A 26,357-nucleotide genomic window follows, 5' to 3' on the forward strand; every position below is an offset into this window, starting at 1 on the left:
TGTGTTTATGTGTGTGTGTGTGTGTGTGTGCATGCTTGCAAGCTTGTATGTGTGTCTATACGTTTGTGTACAGTGAGTGTGTGTGTGTATATAGTGTGCTTGTTTGTGTATGTATTGTGTGCTTGTGTGTGCGTGTGCCTGTGTGTGTACAGTGCGTGTGTGTGTGTATGCATACAGTGTGTGTATGTGTGTGTGTGCGTGTGTATAGTGTTCATGTTTGTGTGTGTGTGGAACAGGTGCTGTGGTGTGTGTGTGTATGCATACAGTGTGTGTATGTGTGTGTGTGCGTGTGTTAGTGTTCATGTTTGTGTGTGTGTGGAACAGGTGCTGTGGTGCTTGTGGACCTTGCTTGTGGGGACGGTTGAGTTGCAGTTGTGGGCGGAGCCTCCTCCTCCGGCTCGCTGAGGGCGGGGCTATGTTAGCGCTCTGATCCTCTCTAATGACATTAAGGCCGTTTCCCACGGGCCTGCACAGCCATCTGGGAGAGCAGGAGGGTGGAGGCGGGGGGGGGAACTCAGCGCCCCTCTGAACCCCCCCCCCCCCAACCTTTCAAACAATAATCACAACCGCTGCTAAAACTGCATCTGCTATCCCACCTTACAGAAATAATGATGTTACAGGATACAGTATATGTAACGCTGTGCAGTCACGTAGTGTGTGTAACACCACCTGTCCCATTGGCTGGGTCAGTGCTAAGTAGCGCAACATAAGGTGGATGGGGGGGGTTTATGTGGATGTCGGGGGGGGGTTAATGTGGATATTGGGGAAATTGAATGTGGATGTGGGGGGTAGGGGGTTACTGTGGATATGAGGGGGGTTTAAGGTGGATGTCGGGCGGGGGGGTAGGGGGGTTAATATGGATATTGGGGCGATAAGAGCAGTGCTCACCAGTGCGCCCGTGCATGTTGTGATTGGGCGGGGGGGTGCTGGTGCGTGTGGGCCGAACAGTGGGACTGCCCCGTGAGAGAGCCTGAGCTGTCAGCCGGGACCAGGACCTCCGCTTTGGATTCCCCCCCAGATCGGCAGCTGAAAGATGCCACTTCAGCGTCTTTGTGGGCGCCACGGCTACCAGTGACATCATTGGTGCGTGCTGTACCGCACGAGAGACGAGATGAGACTGACAGGGAGGCTGACGTGGCAGCGTTGCCTCGGCAACCCCACGGCACTCCCCGTCCCTGATCTGAGGCGGGGGGGGGGGGGGGGGGGGGAGGGGGGCGGAGCACGGAGGACCGTGCGGGAAACCTAGGCGTAGCGAAACGTACGCGCTCATTTCCTGTCCTGCTTCAGGAGCGCGCTCAGTGCACACGTCTCCATCGGAGCGTCCGGGCGGGGCTCCTCAGGGGCTGTGACCTTTCGGCCGTGCTGCTGATGAGGGCCGCGGGGTGGGGGTGGGGGTGGGGGTGGGGGGGGGGGGGGGGGGGTTCCCGAGGGAGCGATGAGTCACGGCGGGCAGGGAAGGAGGGAGTGCTGGGAGAGCAGACGCCATGGCGGAGTGCCATGTCCTCCGGCTCTCTGTTCTTGTATTCGGGATTTCTCTTCTCTGGCTCTCCTCACTGCAGAGAGTATCTCTCTTTCAGGTGGTGGGGGCCAAGTATCCCCCCCCCACCCCCGCCCCAGGACCCCGCACACGTCTCCTAATGTCCGCCAGGCGAGTCGGTGCCCGTTAATACTTAATTACAGATTCATCGTTGTGATTGGCTGATTTGCAGAGATGACCGTAAGCGAGGGCAGCGGTGTTTACACCCTGGCGGAAAGTGCCTCCACTTTGTGGTGTATAGTCAAAACAGAAACTTTGACCCACAAGCTTCTTTTTTCCAAACAAATGTTCTCCCCTCTTCAGAATTGAACATGAGTATCCCAGCATTGTGGTGGTGAGACCATTCCTGGGGTCAGATGACTTAATGACAGTTAAAAATCAGATTTTGCAGAAACACAGAACAGAATTATTCTTTCATATGACTACATTCTGGGCTCTTGACGTTTTGTGAAAAATTCTCAGGGAGGAGCAGGAGCATTTGAACAGTGAAGAAAATACATGTCCGACTCGGGTCTGGATAAGACGTTTGACAAAGCCTGCAAAATACAGAATGTGCGTAATAGAACACGTTCAATAAACCCATTAATAAAAAGGTGGTGGAGGGGGAGTAGGGTGAAAAAAGAAGTAAGTTTCTTTTTTTCTTTCCTCCCCTAATTTCATCATTTCGTCTGGCTCGTTTGTTTTTTTTTTGCTCTCCCGAGTGTAAATCTTCCGGCAGGAGGAGCAGGATTGATGCAGGCCAGCACCCCGCCCTGCGTGGGCTGTCAGCGGGGTAATGAAGTGGCGTGTGCTGGAGCTGCTGCTGGTGCTGCTGCAGGAGCAGCTGAAGGCAGGGGGGGCTGGGAGAGGAGGGGGGGGGGTAGTGGCCTGCTCTGGTGGTGGTGGTGATGGAGCTCTGCCGGCCTGCAGGGGGGGTGGGGGGGGGCACTTTGGCGGCCTTCGGGGGAGGTGGGCGGTTGTGGGGGGGGCACTTTGACGGCCTGCAGGGGAGGGGGGGGCTTCAGAGGCCTGCGGTGTGTCCGCGCTGCAGACCCGCTCAGTGCTGAGGGGCGCTCTGTGGCTAATGAATAGCCTGTCGTGTGTAATGGCGGCTGGGAGGGGCCGTCGCGGCTAATTCGCCGCCTGCCGGAAAGCCTCAGCCGAAACCCTGCCTTCCAGTCGTGGGAGCCGTCCCAATGCATGCTGGGAAGATGGCGCCCGAGGCAGGAAGACTGCGTGGGGGCGCCCTTGCAGAGTTGTCGAACCTGTTTGTGCGGTTTCTGAGAAACCGTCCCCGTTCTCTCAGACAAGACGCCCCAGGGCCGGGTTCAAGTCTGAGGACGGGGAGAGACAGCCGTGATTGGCTATCGAGTGAGAGCCGCCGTGATTGCCTGTTGAGCGAGACAAGCCAACGGTTTTTGCCGTTCGCGACTTTCCTCAGGCGGGGGGGGGGGGGGACTGACTGTTCCCGCCATCACACCGCTGTGAAAATTCCTCTCTTTCACATGGCTTCTGCAAGGAGCCTGGGGGGGCGGCAGTCCGCTGCTGATGGAACAGAGTTTATTGTTAACAGCTCTATGGCATTTATGAGCTCAGCTTGGCCATGACACATATTTATGCACGTGTGGACAGCACATTACACCATGTTCTCTAGGCAGGCACTGTGCAGAGTAACGTACAACAAGCACGAAACCGTCCAGACCCACGACGCACCTGTACTAAGTGTCATGAGTAAAACTTGGCTAACTATATAGTTAGCTAGCTGTGGCATGTCCTCACCTAACAATGTTATTTGTTGTCCCCCGTGTGTCCATACATCTGTATCGGTGGTACGCGCTAAGTAGGTTAACTAAAGTAGGCGAAACACTAACATGTTAGGGTTAGCTAAAGGAACGTTAGGCGATAAAGCTGTGCTTAAAAATCTCGTGCCGTTCAAAGTGGTGATTTTGGGAGATGCACCTGTGCATGCGTCCCACAGGTCGTCCGTGAGTGAATGAGTGAGTGAGTGACCACAATTTGCCATGCATTAAAATATTTATTATGTAAACCAGGGGTCCCCAATCCTGTACCTGGAGATCTACCGTCCTGTAGGTTTTCACTTCGACCCTAACAAAATACACTTCATTCAACAGGTAGAGATATTTTTCACCTGCTAATTAGTAGAATCAGGTGTGCCAAATCAGGGTTGAAATGAAACCCTACAGGAGGGTAGATCTGCAGGAACAGGGCTGGGCAGGCCTGATGTAAGCCCTTTTATGAATACCATGGCGGATTCCCTTAGAGGTGGGCCTGGGCGGGTGTGCAGTGTGGGGCGGTGTGCTGCCTATGACCCGTGAGGCTCTTTTGGGTCTTCAGCTCACCCAGTACCAGGCCGCAGGTTTACCGCTCGCTGAGCGGGGCTCAGGATGGCGGTATGAATTGATGATGAGGAGCGTTTGTCTGAGTTTGGGGGTTGGTGGTTGGGGGGTGGGGGGTAGGACTGGAAATGAATGACAAACAAGCTCCATTGATTTACTGCCTCAGTGAAGTTAAACAGCATACTTAAACCCTTTTTTTCTCCTCGCCTGTGCTGTCCTTCTCTCTCTCTTCGTCTCTTTCTCTCCCTCCCTCTTTCTGTCTGTCTCCTCTCTTCATGTCGTCTCTCAATCTCTCTCTCTCTCTTGCTGTCTCTCCATCTTTCTCTCGCCCTGTCTGTATGTCTCCATCTCTCTCTCACTCTGTCTCTATCTCTCCATTTTTTCACTCCCGGGCTCTGCTGTGCAGTTGTTTCTTTCTTTTGGGGGGGGGGGGGGCAGACGCTCCCACTCTGGGCCTTTCGTGACACCCCTTTCCTCTGAGCGCGAGGCTCTCTTCACCTTTCTGCGGCCCCCCCTCCCCCACACACTGCAGGCATGCTGCGGCCAATCCTGAGGGACGGCCATGCGCAGGGCAGGTGTTCAGGTGGTGTCTGTGTTAGGGGCAGGTGTGCAGGTGTCTGTGTTAGGGGCACTTAATGTGATGGTGTGTACATCCCCTTCTCCCTGTTATGAGACTATGTGTGGCTGCTTGCCAGCTCGCCCGTTCTGCTAATTCAATGCTGTTCCTGTAAGGCTCTACTAAGTGTGACCGTCTGTTTGCTGAACCCCGTCCGGGACGGGTCGGCCCGCGAGGTGGGGGGCTGGGCTCCCCGCTTTTAGGGCTGGCTGCTGATCTGGGGTACGCCCATCAGATACCCCTCCTCCGAGTTCCCCCTCTGCACCCTCTCTGCATCCTCGGCTGGATGTTCTGTGGTTCCCTGTCTTTAGAACCGCCTCGAGGCATCCTGGGTAAGGAACCTGCTCTTCTAAGACGAGGGAGCCGCAGACACAGAGCCTTGGACTCGGCTGAGTGGTCCTCCCTCACCTGGCCCTGAGCGTTTAGTCTCCCTGCGGTGTAAGCTGATCCTTTAGGCCCGTGTAATTAGCACCGGAGCTTCCTGTGGCTGAGAAGCAGAGCGGACGGGAGGAACACTGGGGCTCTGTATCTGGTGAAGGTCCTTCGGCCGACCCACTGCTGACGGGAGCCGGCGGGGTACCCTGAGGTCCCGTGGGCGGAGTTTGCGGCGTTTTGTGCTCACGGGCACGCTGAGAAACGCTTGCTGGGTGTTCAGCCCTCCGACAGTCCCGGTGAAAGGCAATCGATCACCCCTGCTGGGGCAAATGAGCAGGCGGGGGCAGGGGGGGATTTTCGGAAATAGCACAAGCTGTCCTCCCCCCTCCCCACACCCGCGTCGAGTTTGACTTTCCGTCCGGACGACTTTGCCTTCGCTCTCTCTGGCTGCGGGGGTGTTTGCTGACCTCGGCGTTTTCTCGTCCCGGCCGGGGGGGGGGGGGGGAATGAGCGATCACGAAAGCTCTCCCCCGCCAGAGAACCGCGCAGTCATCGCGTCCCGCCAACGTGACGCCGCGAGAGAGGGGCGGTGCGCGGCCCGCTCGGGCTCGCTGGCTGTGGAGCAGGGTTCCGCAGCGTCGCAGCGCTAACGGAACGCTAGCGGTCATGTTCCGCGTTCGCCGGGTCCCCCCCGACCGGCGGGAAACAGCCGGAGCGCTCTGGCGCTGTCTCTACGACGGCTCCTTCCTTTTGTCTGACTTCTGAGGAGCCGGTACGTGTTATAATGCCCTGGGTGCAGGGAGCTGCCTCCTCTTCAGGATGTGAAAGCAAATTATCGACAGATTTCGCTCGTGAGGTAATTCGCCGAGTGATAAGCAGTATAATCCACTCCGAGGTGGTATGCTATCAAAACATATAGCAGACCACCTCGGAGGCAACCGCGCCGGTTATTATCTTTTGATAGCAGGCCACCCTCGTGGTGGATTGTCCCTTACATACTATATAAATGTATTTAGCCCAGGAGCATTCGAACAAAGGCACAGAATGCAGGCATCCTGGCCATGTAATTTTATCCATTTGGGTGATGTTAACTCCTCTAACTCCTCTGCGCTCTGTTTCCCCCCCCCCCCTTGCAGAAGAAGAGCCGGGAGGAGACGTGCGGGGAGGGCAGCGGGGTGGAGATCCTGGAGAACCGGCCGTACACGGACGGGCCGGGCGGCTCGGGCCAGTACACGCACAAGGTGTACCACATCGGCATGCACATCCCCAGCTGGTTCCGCTCCATCCTGCCCAAGGCCGCCCTGCGCGTGGAGGAGGAGTCCTGGAACGCCTACCCGTACACCCGCACGCGGTGAGACACCCACACACGTCGCCCCCCGGAGGCCCGGAGGCCCCGCTGCGCCTGTGGGAGATTGTTTTCCTGGCCCTCCAGGCCAGTAGTACTGCTGGTTTTAATTGATTGATTGTTGTCAGTGATTGGCCGGAGGTTACACTCACCTGGTGCGTCAGGTTTAAATGAGCCCCTGATTAGAGGGGAGGAATGTACACTAACAGTACTTCTGGCCCCGAGGGTCAGATTTGAGTACCACTGTTTCAGTGACTGCACTGTGAGTGCTGGGTGGGGGGTGCATTCCTGACCTCTGGAGGAGGGGAGGGGGGGACATGCTTCTGAGGTGGAGCACTGTGCTCTTATACCTCATCAGAGTAGCGTGCTGTTCCACCGCTGGAAAGCCCAATATGGCCGTCTGCCAGGCTGCTAGGGTGAGGACAAATGGCTTTCTCTGCTATTTCTGTCCGCGACTGTATTGCTCTCCAATCTCACCACAGTCAGAGAATGCATTCCACTCAAATCTCACCGGAGTCAGAGAATGCATTCCACTCCAATCTCACCACAGTCAGAGACTGTATTCCTCTGCAATCTCATCAGAGTCAGAGACTGTATTTCTCTCCAATCTCATCAGAGTCAGAGACTGTATTCCTCTGCAATCTCATCAGAGTCAGAGACTGTATTTCTCTCCAATCTCATCAGAGTCAGAGACTGTATTCCTCTGCAATCTCATCAGAGTCAGAGACTGTATTTCTCTCCAATCTCATCAGAGTCAGAGACTGTATTCCTCTGCAATCTCACCACAGTCAGAGACTGTATTCCTCTGCAATCTCACCAGAGTCAGAGACTGTATTCCTCTGCAATCTCATCAGAGTCAGAGACTGTATTTCTCTCCAATCTCATCAGAGTCAGAGACTGTATTCCTCTGCAATCTCACCACAGTCAGAGACTGTATTCCTCTGCAATCTCACCAGAGTCAGAGACTGTATTCCTCTGCAATCTCATCAGAGTCAGGGACTGTATTTCTCTCCAATCTCACCAGAATTAGGGACTGACTGAATTCACTCAGACCAGGAAATGGATAGAAAGTTAATTTCCTGAAGAATGGCCATAAAATGTTAGATGAGAATTGTTTTCCGTTCCCAAAACAAATTTCTGTTAATTTCCTGAACTGTCTCATGACAATGAGAATTGGTTGAAATTGGTTGGCAGCACACCCACACACACACACAAACGTCTCCCAATGAATCCGGTGTGTAGGGGAAATCACATGCTTAGTGCCGAGCCAGCTGCTTTACACGGACAGTGTTTATGGAAATATGAAAGCTGTCATGTGACAGAGCTGACTCAGCACAAAGCCGGACCTTCAGGCCGAGCCTCTGTCAGCACTGTGCTCAGACAGCAGCGTTACGGCTGCTAGCCAATCGCGTTCCACTACGCTCCCTCCCCGCTTATTTTAATACATAAATACGATATGTATGAATTTACTGTACTAATATCAACAGACTGCCAGCACTGGTAATGATCACAGTCATAATGAACGTGCCGATAAATATGATGAAATATGGATGAGTGCTGGCAGCGGGTGGTAAAACCACCGACGCCGTGCGGCGGTAGTGGGGGCGGCTGATTGGTTGCAGCTGCCCAATGGCATCGGGTCACAGTCCAGCTGACCAATCACATGAACTGTGTCTGCACCATCATGTCTCGCTCACCAATCATGTCTACCGTGTCTGTGTCAGGCCTGGGGTCAATGTGTACGAATATACAACACGAGAATCTTTCTTTCCCCACTGTTTAAACTGCAGGCATGTACAGTATGTGTGTTTGTTTCTCTTTCACTCTCTTTCCCTCCCTCTCTTTTATCTCTTTTTGTACGATTGTTTGAAACAAGTTTTGCTTGAATATTTGTGGACAGAGATGTTTCTTTAAAATTATCAGTAAACTGTAAAACATAAAAGCCCATATTCATGATGAAGTATTTCAGGACTCTTCACAATTCGTGATTGGTTCAAGTCAACCCATCACTGATGTACTGCATTGGCCTCGCCTGTTTCTGTAGTCATGAGACCTCGCTCTCAGGTGCTAAATGAACGTGGTGAATACAGGCCTCCTTGCCCTCCTCACATTCCGTGACACGCTGACCCTGCTCTGGTCCTTGCAGGTACACCTGCCCCTTTGTGGAGAAGTTCTCCATCGACATCGAGACCTACTACAAGCCCGACACGGGGAACCAGGTGGACGTCTTCAACCTGTCGCCTGCCGAGCGGAGGCAGCGCACGCTAGGTGAGCTCACAGCCGCCGCCTTCTCTGAGGCTTCCTGTGCGGGTGACGCCCAGGTGCATGCTGGGAGATCTGCGGCTCTGGCTGCAGACCCGGACCAGGGGAGCTGTGGGGTCTGCTGGGTCCCCTGTTTAATCAGCAGTGGAGATGATTGATTAAAGCAGCTGATTACAGAGTTGACTCCTCTCACCTGCGTTCTTCAGCTGTCACCAGCTGCTGATATTAAGGTGAAAACAGAAACCCTTCAGCCATCCAGGGTCAAGGCTGCTGACCCCTGACCCCTGTCTAAAATGGGGACGTCACATCCATCCCTGCTGTTTGTGACTGACAGAATAAAAACAGTTAAAGGAGTAACGATGAACAGACCGGCCGCCCTGATAAATGATGAGTGACAGGTGTTCCAGGTCGGGGTGAGGGTGATGTTAATAGGATAGGTGCTGCAGATTGGGGTGGGGGTGATGTGCTCTGCTCTGTAATTTACTTCTCTATACGATGGGCCGGTCCCAGCTGAGGAGCACAGGTGCACCCTGGGACAGGTACGCTGGCGAGACTGAAACATCCACAGCAGAGGAAGTGCCGCACTCGCCCTGTTACATAATTACCCCCCCCCCCCCCCGCCCGTCCTCTGGCCCTCTCAGACACACAGCACTCTTACAACAGGGCCCTCTACTGGCCACCAGATGACACAACACCCCAATGTCCCCTCTGTGTGGACTGTGTGTGTGCTTGCCAGTGTGTTTGTGACTGACAGTGTCTGTGCCTTATGGTGTGTGTGTGGCTGACAGTGTGTGTAGCTAATGGTGTGTGTGTGGTTTATAGTGTGTTTGTGGCTTATGGTGTTATCCAGTTTATAGTGTATTTGTGGCTGACGGTGTGTGTGTGTGTGTGTGGTTTATAGTGTGTTTGTGGCTGACTGTGTGTGTGTGTGTGTGGTTTATAGTGTGTTTGTGGCTGACTGTGTGTGGGTGCGTGTGTGGTTTATAGTGTGTTTGTGGCTGACTGTGTGTGTGTGTGTGTGGTTTATAGTGTGTTTGTGGCTGACTGTGTGTGTGTGTGTGTGGTTTATAGTGTGTTTGTGGCTGACGGTGTGTGTGTGCATGTGTGGTTTATAGTGTGTTTGTGGCTGACGGTGTGTGTGTGCATGTGTGGTTTATAGTGTGTTTGTGGCTGACTGTGTGTGTGTGCGTGTGTGGTTTATAGTGTGTGTGTGGCTGACTGTGTGTGTGTGCGTGTGTGGTTTATAGTGTGTTTGTGGCTGACTGTGTGTGTGCGTGTGTGGTTTATAGTGTGTTTGTGGCTGACTGTGTGTGGGTGCGTGTGTGGTTTATAGTGTGTTTGTGGCTGACTGTGTGTGGGTGCGTGTGTGGTTTATAGTGTGTTTGTGGCTGACGGTGTGTGTGTGCATGTGTGGTTTATAGTGTGTTTGTGGCTGACTGTGTGTGTGTGCGTGTGTGGTTTATAGTGTGTGTGTGGCTGACTGTGTGTGTGTGCGTGTGTGGTTTATAGTGTGTTTGTGGCTGACTGTGTGTGTGCGTGTGTGGTTTATAGTGTGTGTTTGTGGCTGACTGTGTGTGGGTGCGTGTGTGGTTTATAGTGTGTTTGTGGCTGACTGTGTGTGGGTGCGTGTGTGGTTTATAGTGTGTTTGTGGCTGACTGTGTGTGTGTGCGTGTGTGGTTTATAGTGTGTTTGTGGCTGACTGTGTGTGTGTGCGTGTGTGGTTTATAGTGTGTGTGTGGCTGACTGTGTGTGTGTGCGTGTGTGGTTTATAGTGTGTTTGTGGCTGACTGTGTGTGTGTGCGTGTGTGGTTTATAGTGTGTGTGTGGCTTTCGGTGCGTGTTTGGCTTACAGTGTGTGTAGCTGATGGTGTATGTGTGGCTGATAGTGTGTGTTTTGCTGACTGTGTGTGTGGTTTATAGTGTGTTTGTGGCTGACTGTGTGTGTGTGTGTGTGGCTTATGGTGCGTGTGTGGCTGACTGTGTGTGTGTGTATGTAGCTGATGGAGTGTGTGTGGCTGACTGTGTGTGTGTGGTATGTAGTGTATTTGTGGCTGACTGTGTGTGTGGTTTATAGTGTGTTTGTGGCTGACTGTATGTGTGTGTGTGTGTGTGTAGCTGATGGTGTGCGTGTAGATGACTGTGTGTGTGTGTGTGTAGCTGATGGTGTGTGTGTGGCTGACTGTGTGTGTGTGTGTGTGTGTGTGTGTGTGTGTGGCTTATGGTGCGTGTGTGGCTGACTGTGTGTGTGTGTATGTAGCTGATGGAGTGTGTGTGTGTGTAGCTGATGGTGTGTGTGTGGCTGACTGTGTGTGTGTGTGTGTGTGTGTGTGTGTGTTTGTGGCTGACTGTGTGACCCCATTCTTGTCTGTGTTTTCTCGAATCAGTAGTGGAGGTTGCACCAATTAAAAAATGCATTAAAAAGTGTGTTTCTGTGTGTGTGTGTGTGTGTCACCCTGGCTGGCCCAGACCCCATCGACATCGTGAAGGACCCCATCGCCCCCCACGAGTACCTGGCGGAGGAAGATCCCCGGCTCTACCGGTCACTGAAGACCAAGCGGGGGCCGCTGACGGACGACTGGATCCAGGACTATGACAACGACCCCGGGAAGATACCCATAATGTGCGCCTACAAGCTGTGCAAGGTGGAGTTCCGCTACTGGGGCATGCAGTCCAAGATCGAGCGCTTCATCCACGACGTCGGTGCGTATACGGGGGGGGAGGGGGGGGGGTCGTGCATATCTGTGTGTGCGTGTGTGTTTGTGTGCGTGTGCGTGTGAGAGAGTGTATGTGTGTGTGTGCGTGTAAGCAGTCTGAAAAGACACAATTCTTTTCACTTTAAATATTGTCAACATTTAGCAGGAAATTGTTCTTTTGTACTGTGGTATGCTTTGTGGTTCTTTAAGCAGTTAGGGAAATTCCATCGAAGCGTTGTCGTCTAATTCTAAAGAGTTAACACATTTCAAATACGTGTTCAATTCAGGTGAAGAATGGGCGAAGGGGTGGAGCTTCCAGTGACTCAGTGTTTTCAACCAGCTGTATTCTAATTTAGATGGAAAAACCTTTTGACTGGTTCAACTAGTTTTTGACAGCCCAGTGATTGACAGCTCATTGTTCCTCCAGCCATTATGGGGTTCATGGAGACTCGCTGTCCCAGTACTGCTCTGTGTGTATGTGTGTGTGTGTGTGTGTGTGTGTGTGTGTGTGTGTGCATGTGTGTGTATGTGTGTGTTTAGGGGCTAGTTTGTCGTCTGAAGTGATGAACACAGTCCACAGTCCGTACACATGATGAGTGACTTTAGAGGGAATAGTTAAGGGGGTCCCAGTCAGCTGAGGGCTGCATATCTGGGCGCTCAGGCCCACGTACTCTAGTATCAGATGTAGAAACTTGTTTGCAGTGCTGAGGTAGGTTTGTGCTCTTTGTCTGTCTTTTCTAAACACCGATGAGCCACCGGAGCCTCGATTTGTCCTTAACCTCACACAGTAATACGGCCAATGTTAGTTCAGCTCATACTGGAGTTTATCTGAGTCCAGAATGGGTGAAATGTACTAAGAGTTGGTTGCATGTCTTCCTGCAGCGCTGTGAATTGTGGGTAGTCCTGTGGAACCCTGTTACATCCTAACCCTAAACTCGCACAGTAATACAGCCAATGTTAGTTCAGCTCATACTGGAGTTTATCTGAGTCCGGAATGGGTGAAACGCACTCAGAGTCGGTTGCGCATCCTCCTGCAGTGCTGTGAATGGTGGGTGCTCCTGCGGAACCCTGTCACATCCTGGGCCCCGTGTTTGCTCAGGCTGCAGCGGAGCTCGGTCCTCGGTGCTTATCTCTGCCCGGCGTAGGTGTGCTGACAGGTGGACAGGTGGCCGTGCGGAGGCCGGGGGATATCTCTCTAATCATTAACCAGCTCTTAATGAGAGCCTCTTAATGGCGGCAGAACTCCGGGCGATTCCGGGCAGCGAGGGGGACCGGCAGGCACCGGGGGCGCGTGGCGGGGCGGATTCATTTCCTGGCCGTGGCGTTCCGCGTCCTCGGGGCGGCGGCGGCGTTTGTTTGCTCTCCGATGGAGGCGCAGAGAGCCGCTCGACCGCCTCCCTCGTTCAATCTGAGCGTAATTAGCGCTTCGCCAGCCGCCGCCCCTGCCCTCCTCCGGTCAGACTGCCGATGTGGAGCCGGACCGGCCTGCTTTGTGCTCCAATCACAGCCCTCCTGGCCGTGTTACAGTGCGTTACTGAAGGTGTTGGTGTTGCCTGTAGGGGGCGCTCTTCCCTCTGGTCCATGTAGAAACCCAACGCCCCAGCACAGTGGTGTAGGAGATGCCGTCCTTGGGATGAGACCTTAAAACTAAGTCCTGACTCAATGCAGTCATTAACGATCCTGTGGCACTTTTACAAAGTGTGGGGGTGCTAACCCTGGTGTCTGGCCCCCTAATCATCTTCTGTATCTGGTTGGCTGCGCAGTACCTTGTGTGTGTACATGACCCCCCCCACACACACACACACACTCAGTGAGTTTCCGACCAGTGAGTTTTAGCCAAAAAATATGGGACGACAATCGTGCAGGCAGAACACCCCTGCATCTGTTTCTTTTCTCCGCTGGACCCGTTTATACGTTCCCTCCGTTCCTCCATTCGTCCCAGGACGGAGGGATCCGTTTGGGTCTGTGAATGGACTTCCCTGAGCTCGTCGGCTCTCTCTCTCTCTCTCTCTCTCTCTCTCTCTCTCCACACTCAAACACCATCACAGACTGCAGCCCATATGCTATTCTGTGTCAGAGGGTCAGCAGGTCAGCAGACGCAAAGCAGCCTATGAACTTTGACCTTTGAGTGACCTAGGATGGAGAGGTTTCTCTCCCTCTCCCTCTCTCTCTCACCTGCCCAGTCTCTCCCTCTCTCTCTCTCTCTCTCTCTCTCTCTCTCTTGCAGCGCATTACAGCACATTAGATCACTGCCACTTAGCGAACGCTCTCTTATCTCCCGTCCAGGAGCCACTTAACAGAGTACACAAGTGCTTTCAGGAACTTAAGAGCAGCTCAACACGGCAGATTCCTTAGACCCGGCAGGTAATCAGCTCCTGCTTCTCCTTCGTCCGCTCCGCTTCGTGGATGCGGAAGGTTCTGGGGCCGCGTCGTATCGCAGTTCAGAACGTCCGCAGGAGTCTTGTCCTCGGTATTGACCCTTAGTGACCTTTCGGAAGGCTCGGTGGCGGGCAGACGGCACTTTCAGGGCTGAGAACACGGAGCTGGTTATCTGGTGGGGTTAGTGGATCTGTGGCCTTGGGCAGTATGACCCCGGAACAGTGGGGTGACCCAGGAGCAGGGGTTCCTCCTGCAGTTTGGATGGTTCTGTGCGGTTCCTCTGTGTTTGTGTGAAGCTGGGGGAACAGGTGGTATGTTTGGTTTGAGGGTGGGTGTTTAACGGCCCCCCCTGCCCCCCCCCCGTCCCCCCCCAGGACTGCGGAAGGTGATGGTTCGGGCGCACCGGCAGGCCTGGTGCTGGCAGGATGAGTGGTACGGCCTGACCATGGAGGACATCCGGCAGCTGGAGCTGGAGACGCAGCTGATGCTGGCTCAAAAGATGGCGCAGTTCAGCTGCCCCGAGGAGGGGGGCGAGCCCAACGGCGGTGCCCCCGCCTCCCCCGACAAGGAGCAGGACGCCAAGGAGGCGCCCGGCTCCAAGGAGGCGCCAGAGACCCCCGCCAACCCGCTGCAGAACCGCGGCGAGCTCACCAAGCAGTGGTCCACCTCCTCCCGGTCCTCCCGCTCTTCCAAGAGAGGAGGTGAGTGTGCGTGTGTGTGTGTGTGTGTGTGTGTGTGAGAGTGTGTGTGCGTGTGTGTGAGTGTGTGTGTGTGTGTGTGTGCGTGTGTGTGTGTGTGTGTGTGTGTGTGTGAGAGAGTGTATGTGTGTGTTCGTAGGAGAGTGTGTGTATGTGTGCATATCTTTGTGTGCCTGTGTGCCTGTGTGTGTGTGTGTGTGTGTGTGTGTGTGTGTGTGAGTGCGCGTGTGTATGTGTGTGCGCGTGTTTGATGGGTGTGACTGCTAACACATTGCTAATAAATGAAGCAGCTCTGGACTATGAGGAATTAATTTAAATAAATGAATATGAATAGACTGCCACTGGAGAGCTCATTACATGATTTAAATAGATTTGTGTTTTATATGAGAATGGTCCCGCTCTGCGGGGCGAGCGGATGACCCGTACATGGGAACGTGGCACACCAGTTCTGATCTAGAACGTTCTTACACCCTCTTCTGTGGAGGGGATAATGTTCACTGTGCTAGTTAGACTGGGTACGAAGGACACCCCCCGTCTCCTCACCCTGCTCCTGTACCTCATCACTCTGCACCTCCACCTTCTCACTCTGCACCTCCTCACCCTGCTCCTGTACCTCATCACTCTGCACCTCCTCACCCTGCACCTCCACCTTCTCACTCTGCACCTCCACCTCCTCACCCTGCACCCCCACTTCCCACCCTTCAGCTGGGTGGAGACTTTTGGAGTGTTTTGGGCGTGGCTCTGACGCTGTCTGTGTTTCTGTCCTGTGTGCCGTCTGTCCGTCCAGGGAGCCCGTCCCGCCACAGCATGTCGGAGTGGAGGATGCAGAGCATCGCGCGCGACTCTGACGACAGCACGGACGACGAGTTCTTCGACGCACACGGTAATTCTACCCCGCCCACTGTCCTGATGTGCTAGTGTAGAGCACAGCGACACGGCATGTGTGTGTGGGTGTGCGTTTGAGAGTGTGAGTGTGTGTGTGTGTGTGTGTGTGTGTGAAAGAGAGTGTGTGTGTGTGAGAGAGAGAGAGAAAGAGTGTGTGTGTGTGTGTGTGCGCATGTGTGTGTGAGAGAGAGAGTGTGTGTGTGAGAGAGAGAGAAAGAGAGAGAGAGAGAGAGAGTGTGAGAGAGTGTGTGTGTGTGCGTGTGTGAGAGAGAGAGAGAGAGTGAGAGAGAGAGTGTGTGTGTGTGTGTGCGCATGTGTGTGAGAGAGAGAGTGTGTATGTGTGCGTGTGTGTGAGAGAGAGAGATAGAGAGAGAGAGAGTGTGTGAGAGAGTGTGTGTGTGTGTGTGTGTGTGTGTGCGTGTGTGAGAGAGAGAGAGAGTGAGAGAGAGAGTGTGTGTGTGTGTGATTTTGTGGGCGTGTGTGTGTGTGTTTGAGCGAGTGTATGTGCATATGTATGTGTGCACAGTCCTGCGTGATGCTGACTCTAAGTGCCTTTCTTTGACACACAGATAATTTTTTAAGTCCCGATAACCAGCAAGCGTTGGGCCTGCAGATGCAGTAGGTTGGTATGGCGGTAGCCGTGGTTACCGCTGGGTTGGCTCCGCCCCTGAACTCAGTGACGGGGGGTTGTGGGTGACTCAGCACTACGACAGGCGCACTCCTCCGCTGGCCTCCCTGTATCCATCTCCCCTTCACTATTGCCCTTTGCCTGGCTGTGTCACTGGAAAGAGAGAGATGACACTGTGTTACTGCCTGTGTTGTTGCCTCTGCCACTGCCTGTGTTATTGCCTGTGCCACTGCCTGTGCTGCTTCCTGTGTTATTGTTTGAAATGACCATCCATGTACCTCAAGGCATTTATTAATGAACCTGACCTCAGTCCCTGCTGGAATATATTCATGTGGAGAAGTAAGAAAGTGTCCTGCCTGTGTGCGTGCGTGCGTGCGTGCGTGCGTGGGTCGGTGCGTGTTTGTGTGGGTGGGTGGAAAAGTGTGTGTGCATGTGTGTTTGCCTGTGAATGTGAATAGTGAAATATAGTGGAAAAATATTTTGCTACCTACACTCGGATTAATGATAAACCGCACATCTTGAATTTTGTATTAACATTTTGCAATGAGCTGTAATTCTCAGAATTAATTCTATTTTGTAGATGTATTTGTACCTTGTTAATCAGCTTTTTACATAAAGGAGTACAAATTGCGATTTGCAATACCCTGCGCGTTCAGAATATTCACAACTATGTTTCTTGTACTTTTATCAACTGTATTTTAAACAAGCCGAAGGCTTTTGTGACTAAAATGTAAAAATGTAGAGTCGTGTCCAGGAAAGCAAATGAAGCTGTTATTTCAGTTCAGTTATGTGCCTTCAGAGTTTTCTGGAGCGAATTTAAGCTGCTGAATCAGGGGAGTCTAGCCGCACTCGAGACTTTGAAATAAAGCTGTAACGTTTGAACTCTCAGAAGAAGCCCAGGAACAATTCAGCCCCGATTCTTTTACTATTTCAGGGCTCAGTAGTCTGATTTACATCTGTCTGTCTGTCTGTGAATAAATATCCCGGTCTGTCTGTCTCTCTGTGGTCTCCAGTATATGGATATTTTTTGGCTATACGGATATGTTCGTAGTCACGTCTGTCTGCTTCCTGCTTGCTTCAGGATCAGCGAATGGCTTTTCAGCTTTTCTGACCCGAGACCGAAATGCTTTGCCTGTTTTTTTCCCCCCCCATCGAGTCTGTGAACCTCATTCCCACATTCCTTGAAAATTTCAAATCTTGAAGAAGAAAAAAAAACCCTCAAGGACGTGAAAGTAATTGAAAACAGTAACTTTGAATTTATTTACGCGTTCATTTTTTTAGAGGTTGTGCCAGCCATTCCTGAAAAGCCTCATGTCAGCTTTTTCATGCACTTCATGCCCTGTGAACCTGTTCGAGAGTCTGAATGCAATTTTGTGGATGAGGTCGGGATGGAAGATGAACAAGCTTAATCCTGGGTCAGCCGCTTCAAGCGCATTTTCCCTTGGCCTGGAACACTGCTCACGTTGTGTATTGCGTCTCTATGGGTCCTTGAGTTCATGTAAATTCGATGTTTAAAGTCTGAAAGGATGACACAGGTAAGTGTGGGAACCCTGTTTATAGCACTGTGATAGCTTTCAGGTGAATTCAGGGCACTTCCTGTAATAAACGGTGGTTTCAAATAGCAACTGACTCATAGTAACCATAGTAACCACACCAAGCTCCACCCAGCTTTCCATCCCAGTATCACGCCATTGGTTAAATGAACATGAAATTATTATTAGTTTTTTAAGCAAACTGTAAATCCATGATTCACAAACTGTATGTATGAATAAGCAGCACACAAACATTGTATAATCTACTTTATCAGCGAGCATTAATCATGTGTTTAGATTAGGTTTATATGCCTGTTATTAAGGCCCAAGACTGGTTACTCCACAGTGACACCAACAGTACTAAACACAGTAGTCTAGAGTCTGGGTTTTCAACAGGGGTCTTTATGGGTACTGTATGGTCCCTGGCCAGACTCTTACATGCAATGAATGTAGATTTGGGAAATTATTTAAAATAAAAAAACATTATAAATATAAATAAATAACCCTCTTTAACTTATGATGGCGAGGGGAGTCCCCTTTAATTTTCTGCATGCACGTTCTAGCAAGATTAGATTTAAAACTTTTTACGACTCGAACAACCATGAATTATTTGAGGGTTTTCATTTCCAGTCAGATCAGAAGAATGTGTGTGCTAATGAACTCGCAGTTTCTCTAATTGAGTACATAATATTGAGTACATACAATTACAAACTCACCATAAATGGACTGACTGGCTGATGGCTGATGGATTGACAGTTGGCTAATAACTCTAGTGTTACTCATTTTAGAATACTACATCCACCAATGAAAATCTGCCTCTCCATAATCACTGCACACACTGTTGTGTCACTTCCTGTTTGGTCATCACAGTACAGTCCTCCGAGTGAGGCAGTGTGGGAAACAACAGTACCCATAAATCCTCCAGACAGGGTGTCTGTTCATTCGGAATCATTTCAACTGAATGTCCAGGGCCTGTCAGTCATCAATCAATCAATCTTTACTTATGCACAGGAATTTTAAATAAAACTGAACAAATCCCATTTGAGTGCCTGAATAATCACACCCTTACTTTGTAAAAGGCTGAACTCCTGCAATGTGTCCACTTGTTTCAGAAATAGGTGTTTTAAAGCACAAATAGGTGTTTTAAAGCACATGAACAGAGCAGGGGGTTTCTGTATTGGCATTGCCCACTTCTGGCCTGCGGTTTATTCACCGCTCACCCGGGATGTGAGTAAAGATCAGCTAGCTAGTGCTAACATGAAGAGGCTCCCAAAAATCATGGGCCTATCAGGTCCTAAAATAAAGACGTTCCCACAAAACATAGACCTGTTTAGCCCTAAAATAAAATGAAGAATTTCCCATGAAAAATGGGCCTAGCCAGTGCTAGACATTTAACTATTCTCCCCTCATCTCATTCCACACTGGCACAGATTCAGTGGGGGGGGGGGGGGTGTTGGGGTTGCCAACAAAGGTAGCTTCCCTTTCTGGGGTGGGGGGTTGGCCGGTGCATTTATACTGAACAAGTAGCATCCCTCAGCCAAACCCTGTGGTTGAGGGTTTCATTGTCCTATTGACCGCGGTGAACGTGTTCGCCAGCAGTCCTGAGCAGCAGACCCGAGTAGTCGATCAGGGTTTTGTGGGCTATAGCTGCAGACGCTCGCGTCGCTCTGCCCGCCCGCTCCACCATTTCGAAGGCCGAGGTCACGGAGGGTTAATTAACGGCCTGCGTCGCTCTTGCTTTTCCCTCTCAGAGGACCTGTCCGACAACGAGGAGATCTTCGGCAAGGAGATCACCAAGTGGAGCTCCAACGACCTGATGGACAAGATCGAGGCGGCCGACGCGGACGGATCCCAGGGTACGGGGGCCGCGCCGAGCCCAGTCGGCATACGGAGGGGCCCCATGGTGCACTTTCAGTGGCCTTGATTTAAGAGCCCCGCCCTTGCTCCGCCTTGTCTTGCGACCTGTGTGTTTTACATCGTCTTTCTTACGCCAAACGCATCCCGTGCTGCCGCTAAGCGGTTCAGCTCCGCTGGTGGTACTAGAGTTTTCATTTAACCCCAGACCAGCTCCCAGTTGCCCTCTCACAGCCCTTAATAGGATTACTTATGAAAGAGGCGTCTGGATCCACTGTAAGAGAGAGCGGGATTCCCGGGAATGCCAGAGTACCCTGTGAGTCGTAGCAGAGACGGTGTTTTTGTGCGGGCGTCTTGCCTGGGGGGGCAGACGAAGGAGACTCTCCGAAACGGCTCTCACGGATTTCTGTGGCGGTTTCGGCATCTGTGCCGAGGCATTAAAAGTTCAGTCTGTTCACAGCCGTGTGAGAGTGCTGGTCAGGGTGCTTGTGTCGCACTCGCGAACACAGCGCCCCTGTCTGCAGCGCAGTTCTGCGGTTTGTGTGAACGGGCTGAATCTTACTTCAGGTAGACTTGTGAAACTAATAGCGTTGTTACACGCCGGCCTCTAACCCAATGGCTCTTGAGCAAGTTGAGCATCAGGGCCAATCAAATGGATTCCGATGGAGGGTTTGATGAGTAAAACAACTCTTGTGTATTTGCAGGGGACTACCAGGAAACAGGTGGGGAGTACGCAGTGACTGGCAGCGGGGAGGGGCTCGGTGAGGTACGTACTGCCCCCTCTAAACGGGCTCCAGGATCAGAATCTAGATCCAGCACGAGTTGCACCAAACAACTTGAGATGGGGGGTGGGGAACTGTGTAATTATCTTGTGTGTTTTTGTCTGTCCGATGTAGGTGATTTTGTAGAGGTCCTTTTTACGATAATCTTCTGAGCACAAAACGTATTGCTTCAGTCTCAACTGTAAGTTGTCGAGCTCTAAAGAAGAAAATAAATCTTCTTGGCGCTCTTTTAAACTCTACCGCTGAACTTTAACGGAGAGGGAAACAAATCACAGGGAGTATTTCAGAAACACATCTCTTGGGTGCCGTAAGAAAAAGCACCTACTGTTTATCTGCATCGCAAAACGAAACAATCACTCAAAGGCGGTGTCGCTGTTAATCAAATGGAAAGCCTTTTCCACGAGATTACTCATTACGCCAGTGTACTGGGGTACACAGTGTCCAAGAGTACACAGTGTTCAGGGGTATGCAGTGTACAGGAGTACGTAATTACAGGGGTACACAGTGTTCAGGGGTATGCAGTGTACAGGAGTACGTAATTACAGGGGTACACAGTGTTCAGGGGTACACAGTGTGTAGGGGTACGCAGTGTTCAGGGGTATGCAGTGTACAGGAGTATGTAAAGACAGGGGTACACAGTGTTCAGGGGTATGCAGTGTACAGGAGTACATAATTACAGGGGTACACAGTGTTCAGGGGTATGCAGTGTACAGGAGTATGTAAATACAGGGGTACACAGTGTTCAGGGGTATGCAGTGTACAGGAGTATGTAAATACAGGGGTACACAGTGTTCAGGGGTATGCAGTGTACAGGAGTACATAAATACAGGGGTACACAGTGTTCAGGGGTATGCAGTGTACAGGAGTACATAAATACAGGGGTACACAGTGTTCAGGGGTATGCAGTGTACAGGAGTACATAATTACAGGGGTACACAGTGTTCAGGGGTATGCAGTGTACAGGAGTATGTAAATACAGGGGTACACAGTGTTCAGGGGTATGCAGTGTACAGGAGTATGTAAATACAGGGGTACACAGTGTTCAGGGGTATGCAGTGTACAGGAGTATGTAAATACAGGGGTACACAGTGTTCAGGGGTATGCAGTGTACAGGAGTATGTAAATACAGGGGTACACAGTGTTCAGGGGTATGCAGTGTACAGGAGTACGTAAATACAGGGGTACACAGTGTTCAGGGGTATGCAGTGTACAGGAGTATGTAAATACAGGGGTACGCAGTGTTCAGGGGTACACAGTGTGTAGGGGTACGCAGTGTTCAGGGGTACGCAGTGTGTAGGGGTACCCGGTTCTGTTAACTGGTATGGCTGGGGCACTGCCGTCCCCACCGTCACGGTAACCAGCCCCCCCCGCCCACCCCCGACTGTGAGTAGCATCCAACCCCAGTGCATCATGGGCCATAGCCACACAATCTCTGGCTGAGTTTCACCACTTTGTGCAACCCTGGTGTGAGAGCCACTTATTTGTACAGTGGGCTACCAATGAAAGTTTGGTGTCCGAGTGAAAGGGTGTAGATTTTGTTCTAACAGTGTTCTGAAACCAAGGTAGTAAAAATGAGTTGAGTTTGTTTACCTTCTCAGGTAAACGGGCTTAACATTTTAGACATGTTAGCCACTGATGGCAAAGGGGTCTATGCTAGGCCCATGCCTGCTGCATCTGCTGGAACCTTACAGAAGACGAGGGACGATGTCGTGTTAATTCGCGACAGAGCCCCCAAAAATCCCCGCCTCACTGCCCCGACCCTCCGTCTCGGTCAGCTGTGACACGCTTCCCGGCGCCCTCGACGCCGCCCGAATAACAAATCGGCCCTCACCTAACATCATTCCGTCACGCGTAACGCCGTCACCAGCTGCGCACAGGGAAAGCTCGCCTGGGGGGGGCGCTGTTTCCCCCCTCCCCACCGCACGCTCTGGCCTCATTCAGCAGCGCTCATACCGGCTTTATGGCCACAGAACCCAACCGGCGCTACTCTACAGCGCTGTGTGTGGCTCGCATGTGTCAGTGTGAGGCAGTGACTGTGCTTCTTGTGGTTTATAATGACTAGAACTGGGGTCTGCTGGCCCGGCCCTGGAAGCCACAGGGTCTCCTGTGGTCTTTTTTTTTTTTCTCTCACTTTGAAGTGAGCTGCTGAGTCAGACCCCACTAACCAGGTGAGATTCAGACCCCACTAACCAGGTGACAGACCCCAGAAACCAGGTGAGGTTCAGACCCCACTAACCAGGTGACAGACCCCAGAAACCAGGTGAGGTTCAGACCCCACTAACCAGGTGAAGTTTAGACCCCAGAAACCAGGCAAGGTTCAGACTCCAGAAACCAGGAGAGGTGAGGTAATCGGTTCAGACCCCAGAAAGCAGGTGAGGTTCAGACCCCACTAACCAGGTGAAGTTTAGACCCCAGAAACCAGGCAAGGTTCAGACCCCAGAAACCAGGGGAGGTGAGGTAGTCGTGTAATCGGCCCCAGACCCCACGGCAGTCCCGGGCTTGGGTCGCAGAACCCTAACCCCTTCCTGTCTGGCTTTGCCCCGCCCCCTCCAGGACGGCTCTTCCCAGGAGCCCTTGCAGCCGTCTAAGATCCACGTGCTCATCCTGGTCCTCCACGGGGGGAACATCCTGGACTCGGGGGCGGGGGACCAGAGCAGTAAGCAGGGGGATGTGAACACCATCAGCACGGCGTTTGAGACGGTGATGCGCGTGCACTACCCCACCGCGCTGGGCCGCATCGCCATCCGCCTGGTGCCCTGTCCCGCCATCTGCGCCGAGCCCTTCTCCCTGGTGTCCAAGTGAGCGCCCCCCCACCACGCATACACACACACACATACACACACACACACGTGAGCATGCACACACATGTGCACCATTCAGATGTACACTAATGATGGCTGCTCTTTCTCTCCCTCTCTCTGTCCCCCCTTCTCTTTCCTTCTCTCTCTGTCTCTTCTCTCTCTCCTCTCTCTCTCTGTCTTTCTCTTCCCCCTCTTCCCTGTCTCTCTCTCACCCCCTCACCCCCTCCCCCTCTCTCTCCCTCTCCCCCCTCCCCTCCCTCTCTTTCTCCCCCTCTCCCCCTCCCCTCCTCTCTTTCTCCCCCCTTCTCCCCCCTCTCCCCTCCTCTCTCTCCCCCCTTCTCCCCCCTCTTCCCTGTCTCTCTCTCCCCCCTCACCCCCTCCCCCCTCTCTCTCCCTCTCCCCCCTCCCCTCCCTGTCCCCCCTCCCCTCCTCTCTTTCTCCCCCTCTCCCCCTCTCTCCCCCCTCCCCTCCTCTCTCTCTCCCCCTCTCCCCCTCTCCCCCCTCCCCTGCTCTCTTTCTCCCCCTCTCTCCCCCCTCCCCTCCTCTCTCTCCCCCTCTCCCTCCGCCCCCCCCCCCCGTAGTCTGAGTCCCTACAGCTATGATGAAGGCTGCCTCTCCAGCAGTCAGGACCACATCCCTCTGGCCGCACTGCCCCTGCTAGCCACCTCCTCCCCGCTCTACCAGGACGCCGTGGCAACCGTCATCGCCCGTGCCAACCAGGTGTATGGTGACTTCATCAAGTCCTTGGAGGGGGCCACCTTCTCAGGGCAGGTGAGATCAGCGTGTCCCAAAAGAAGTCCTCTAGTTTCTCTGTGCAGCTCTACTCCATGCTCCCATATTCAGAAAGGACCTGTTTGAGGTCATATTTGAGCAGGTGGTACTGTAGTTTTTTTGATCTTTTAATCTTATTTTGTTGGCATTCATTTTATTTTGTTCTAGTTTTTGTGGTGTAATTTAAACCGCAGTCTGAAATCAAATCTTAAATGTACTGTTTGTTTAGAGTATTGGTGATGCGTAAGGCTGTGTCTGTGTGCTGGCGTAGTTTAGACTGCAGTCTGAAATCAAATCTTAAATGTACTGTTTGTTTAGAGTATTGGTGATGAGTAAGGCTGTGTCTGTGTCCTGGTGTGGTTTAAACTGCAGTCTGAAATCAGATCTTAAACGTACTGTTTGTTTAGAGTATTGGTGATGCGTAAGGCTGTGTCTGTGTGCTGGTGTATCAGATCTTAAATGTGCTGTTTGTTTAGAGTATTGGTGATGCGTAAGGCTGTGTCTGTGTGCTGGTGTATCAGATCTTAAATGTACTGTTTGTTTAGAGTATTGGTGATGCGTAAGGCTGTGTCTGTGTGCTGGTGTATCAGATCTTAAATGTACTGTTTGTTTAGAGTATTGGTGATGCGTAAGGCTGTGTCTGTGCTGGCGTAGGTGTGTCTCATTGGCGACTGCGTCGGCGGGATCCTGGGCTTTGACGCTCTGAGCAGCAGCTGCCAGCCGGTGTCTGAGAGCCAGAACAGCAGCCGCCGCGGAAGTGTGGCGAGCACACACGTGAGGCCCCGCCCACTTCCGCCTGTCCTGCTCTGACCCCGCCCAAGATCTCCACATTTGTCCCTCCAGCCTCCCCAGCCTGCTGTGGCCCCACCCCTTTCTGTTATCTGTCTATCTTCACAGTGACTCCTCCTCCTTTTCCTTTGCTTCTGACCACTTTACAGTGGCCCCTCCCATTTGTCCTGTAGCTCCACCCCTTTTCTGCAATTCCCAAAGGATACCCCTCCCACATCACAGTCACTCCATCACACACACACACACACACAACACACACACACACACTCCTGTGACGCTCTGCCCTGTCTGTCCCCTGTGCAGGACAGTGACCTGCTGTCCCCCGGGATCGTGATAAACTGCTCGGGCGGTTCCCCTCTGGAGGGCAGCAGGCACCTGAGCCGCAGCAACATCGACATCCCGCGCTGTGGGGCGCCCGACGACCCCCGAAAACAGCTGCCCCGCAAACGCAGCGACTCCTCCACCTACGAGCTGGACACCATCAAGCAGCACCAGGCCTTCCTGTCCAGGTGAGACCACCCACCTGTACCCCCACCCTGACCTTTAACCCCGCCCTGTCCACTCACCTGTACCCCCACCCTGACCTTTAACCTCGCCCTGTCCACCCACCTGTACCCCCACACTGACCTTTAACCTCGCCCTGTCCACACACCTGTACCCCCACCCTGACCTTTAACCCTGCCCTGACCACACACCTGTGTCCCACTCTGACCTTTAACCTCTCCCTGACTGTTAACCCCGCCCTGAGCACACACCTGTACCTCACCCTGACCTTTTACCCCACCCTGACCACACACCTGTACCCCACCCTGACCTTTAACCCTGCCCAGACCGCACACCTGTATCCCACACTGACATTTATCTCCACTCTGAGTCCCTGTTTGTTATTTCTGTCTAGTTTTGGTGAGCACTCTTACACTGGAGATTCCAGAATAAAAGTCATTTTATTTGGATGCGTTTAACTGGTTATAAATTCAGGGAAGCTCCTCGGAGAGTCGTTAGTGACAGGAGGGGGTATTTCAGTTTGGCTGTTATTGATTGGCTCTAGAGGGCATTCATTAGCCTGTGAGGTACATCCCTGTGGCTCTACATGGGACAGTCCTTTAATTTTGGCAGTGAATCATCCCCCCCCCCCCTTTCTGGGTAGGCTCCAGTAAAAGAGCGCCCAGAATAAATCTCACACAGCATCTGCTCATTATGAACAGCGATGTGTGTCCGTATGCAAGTTTAGCCTCTCCAGAATGAATGTGTGTGTTTCTCTTTCTCCTCATTAAGCTGTTCTACTCGTTTTGTCTGTATGTCTGTCTGTCTGTCTTTCGCCCCAGTTCACATGGTTTGGCCATCATAACCTGGCCTTAACTCAGGGCATTGAACCTGTCATCTGTGTCTGTTTGTCTGTCCCAGCCTCATAGCGTTAAACCTGTGTCCGTTTGTCTGTCTCAGCCTGGGGTCTGGTCTTGTTTCAGAGCGTTAAACCTGTGTCCGTTTGTCTGTCCCAGCCTCAGGGCAGTAAACCTGTGTCCGTTTGTCTGTCCCAGCCTCAGGGCATTAATCCTGTGTCCGTTTGTCTGTCCCAGCCTCAGGGCAGTAAACCTGTGTCCGTTTGTCTGTCCCAGCCTCAGGGCATTAATCCTGTGTCCGTTTGTCTGTCCCAGCCTCAGGGCATTAATCCTGTGTCCGTTTGTCTGTCCCAGCCTCAGGGCAGTAATCCTGTGTCCGTTTGTCTGTCCCAGCCTCAGGGCAGTAAACCTGTGTCCGTTTGTCTGTCCCAGCCTCAGGGCAGTAAACCTGTATCTGTTTGTCTGTCCCAGCCTCAGGGCAGTAAACCTGTATCTGTTTGTCTGTCCCAGCCTCAAAGCATTAAACCTGTGTCCGTTTGTCTGTCCCAGCCTCAGGGCATTAAACCTGTGTCTGTTTGTCTGTCCCAGCCTGTAAACCTGTGTCCGTTTGTCTGTCCCAGTCTCAGGGCAGTAAACCTGTGTCTGTTTGTCTGTCCCAGCCTCAGGGCAGTAAACCTGTGTCCGTTTGTCCGTCCCAGCCTCAGGGCAGTAATCCTGTGTCCGTTTGTCCGTC

At 52.4% G+C, this 26,357-nt stretch overlaps 1 protein-coding gene across 5 annotated transcripts in view; it reads left to right on the top strand.

Annotated features, from left to right (window-relative positions):
* LOC118213076 (membrane-associated phosphatidylinositol transfer protein 2-like) overlaps positions 1-26,357 on the top strand; it is a 45,493-nt gene that overhangs the window by 2,201 nt on the left and 16,935 nt on the right. For all 5 annotated transcript variants that reach the window (XM_035391730.1, XM_035391728.1, XM_035391727.1 and 2 more), the window contains exons 2-12: positions 6,001-6,215; positions 8,356-8,477; positions 10,939-11,172; positions 13,919-14,245; positions 15,030-15,125; positions 19,039-19,143; positions 19,846-19,907; positions 22,477-22,721; positions 23,306-23,495; positions 24,150-24,269; positions 24,588-24,793. In XM_035391730.1, the coding sequence (XP_035247621.1) occupies positions 6,001-6,215; positions 8,356-8,477; positions 10,939-11,172; positions 13,919-14,245; positions 15,030-15,125; positions 19,039-19,143; positions 19,846-19,907; positions 22,477-22,721; positions 23,306-23,495; positions 24,150-24,269; positions 24,588-24,793 (1,922 nt within the window). The remainder of the gene's footprint in view (positions 1-6,000; positions 6,216-8,355; positions 8,478-10,938; positions 11,173-13,918; positions 14,246-15,029; positions 15,126-19,038; positions 19,144-19,845; positions 19,908-22,476; positions 22,722-23,305; positions 23,496-24,149; positions 24,270-24,587; positions 24,794-26,357) is intronic.

Source organism: Anguilla anguilla, chromosome 14 (genome assembly GCF_013347855.1).
Source record: "Anguilla anguilla isolate fAngAng1 chromosome 14, fAngAng1.pri, whole genome shotgun sequence".
Taxonomy (NCBI): Eukaryota; Metazoa; Chordata; class Actinopteri; order Anguilliformes; family Anguillidae; genus Anguilla; species Anguilla anguilla.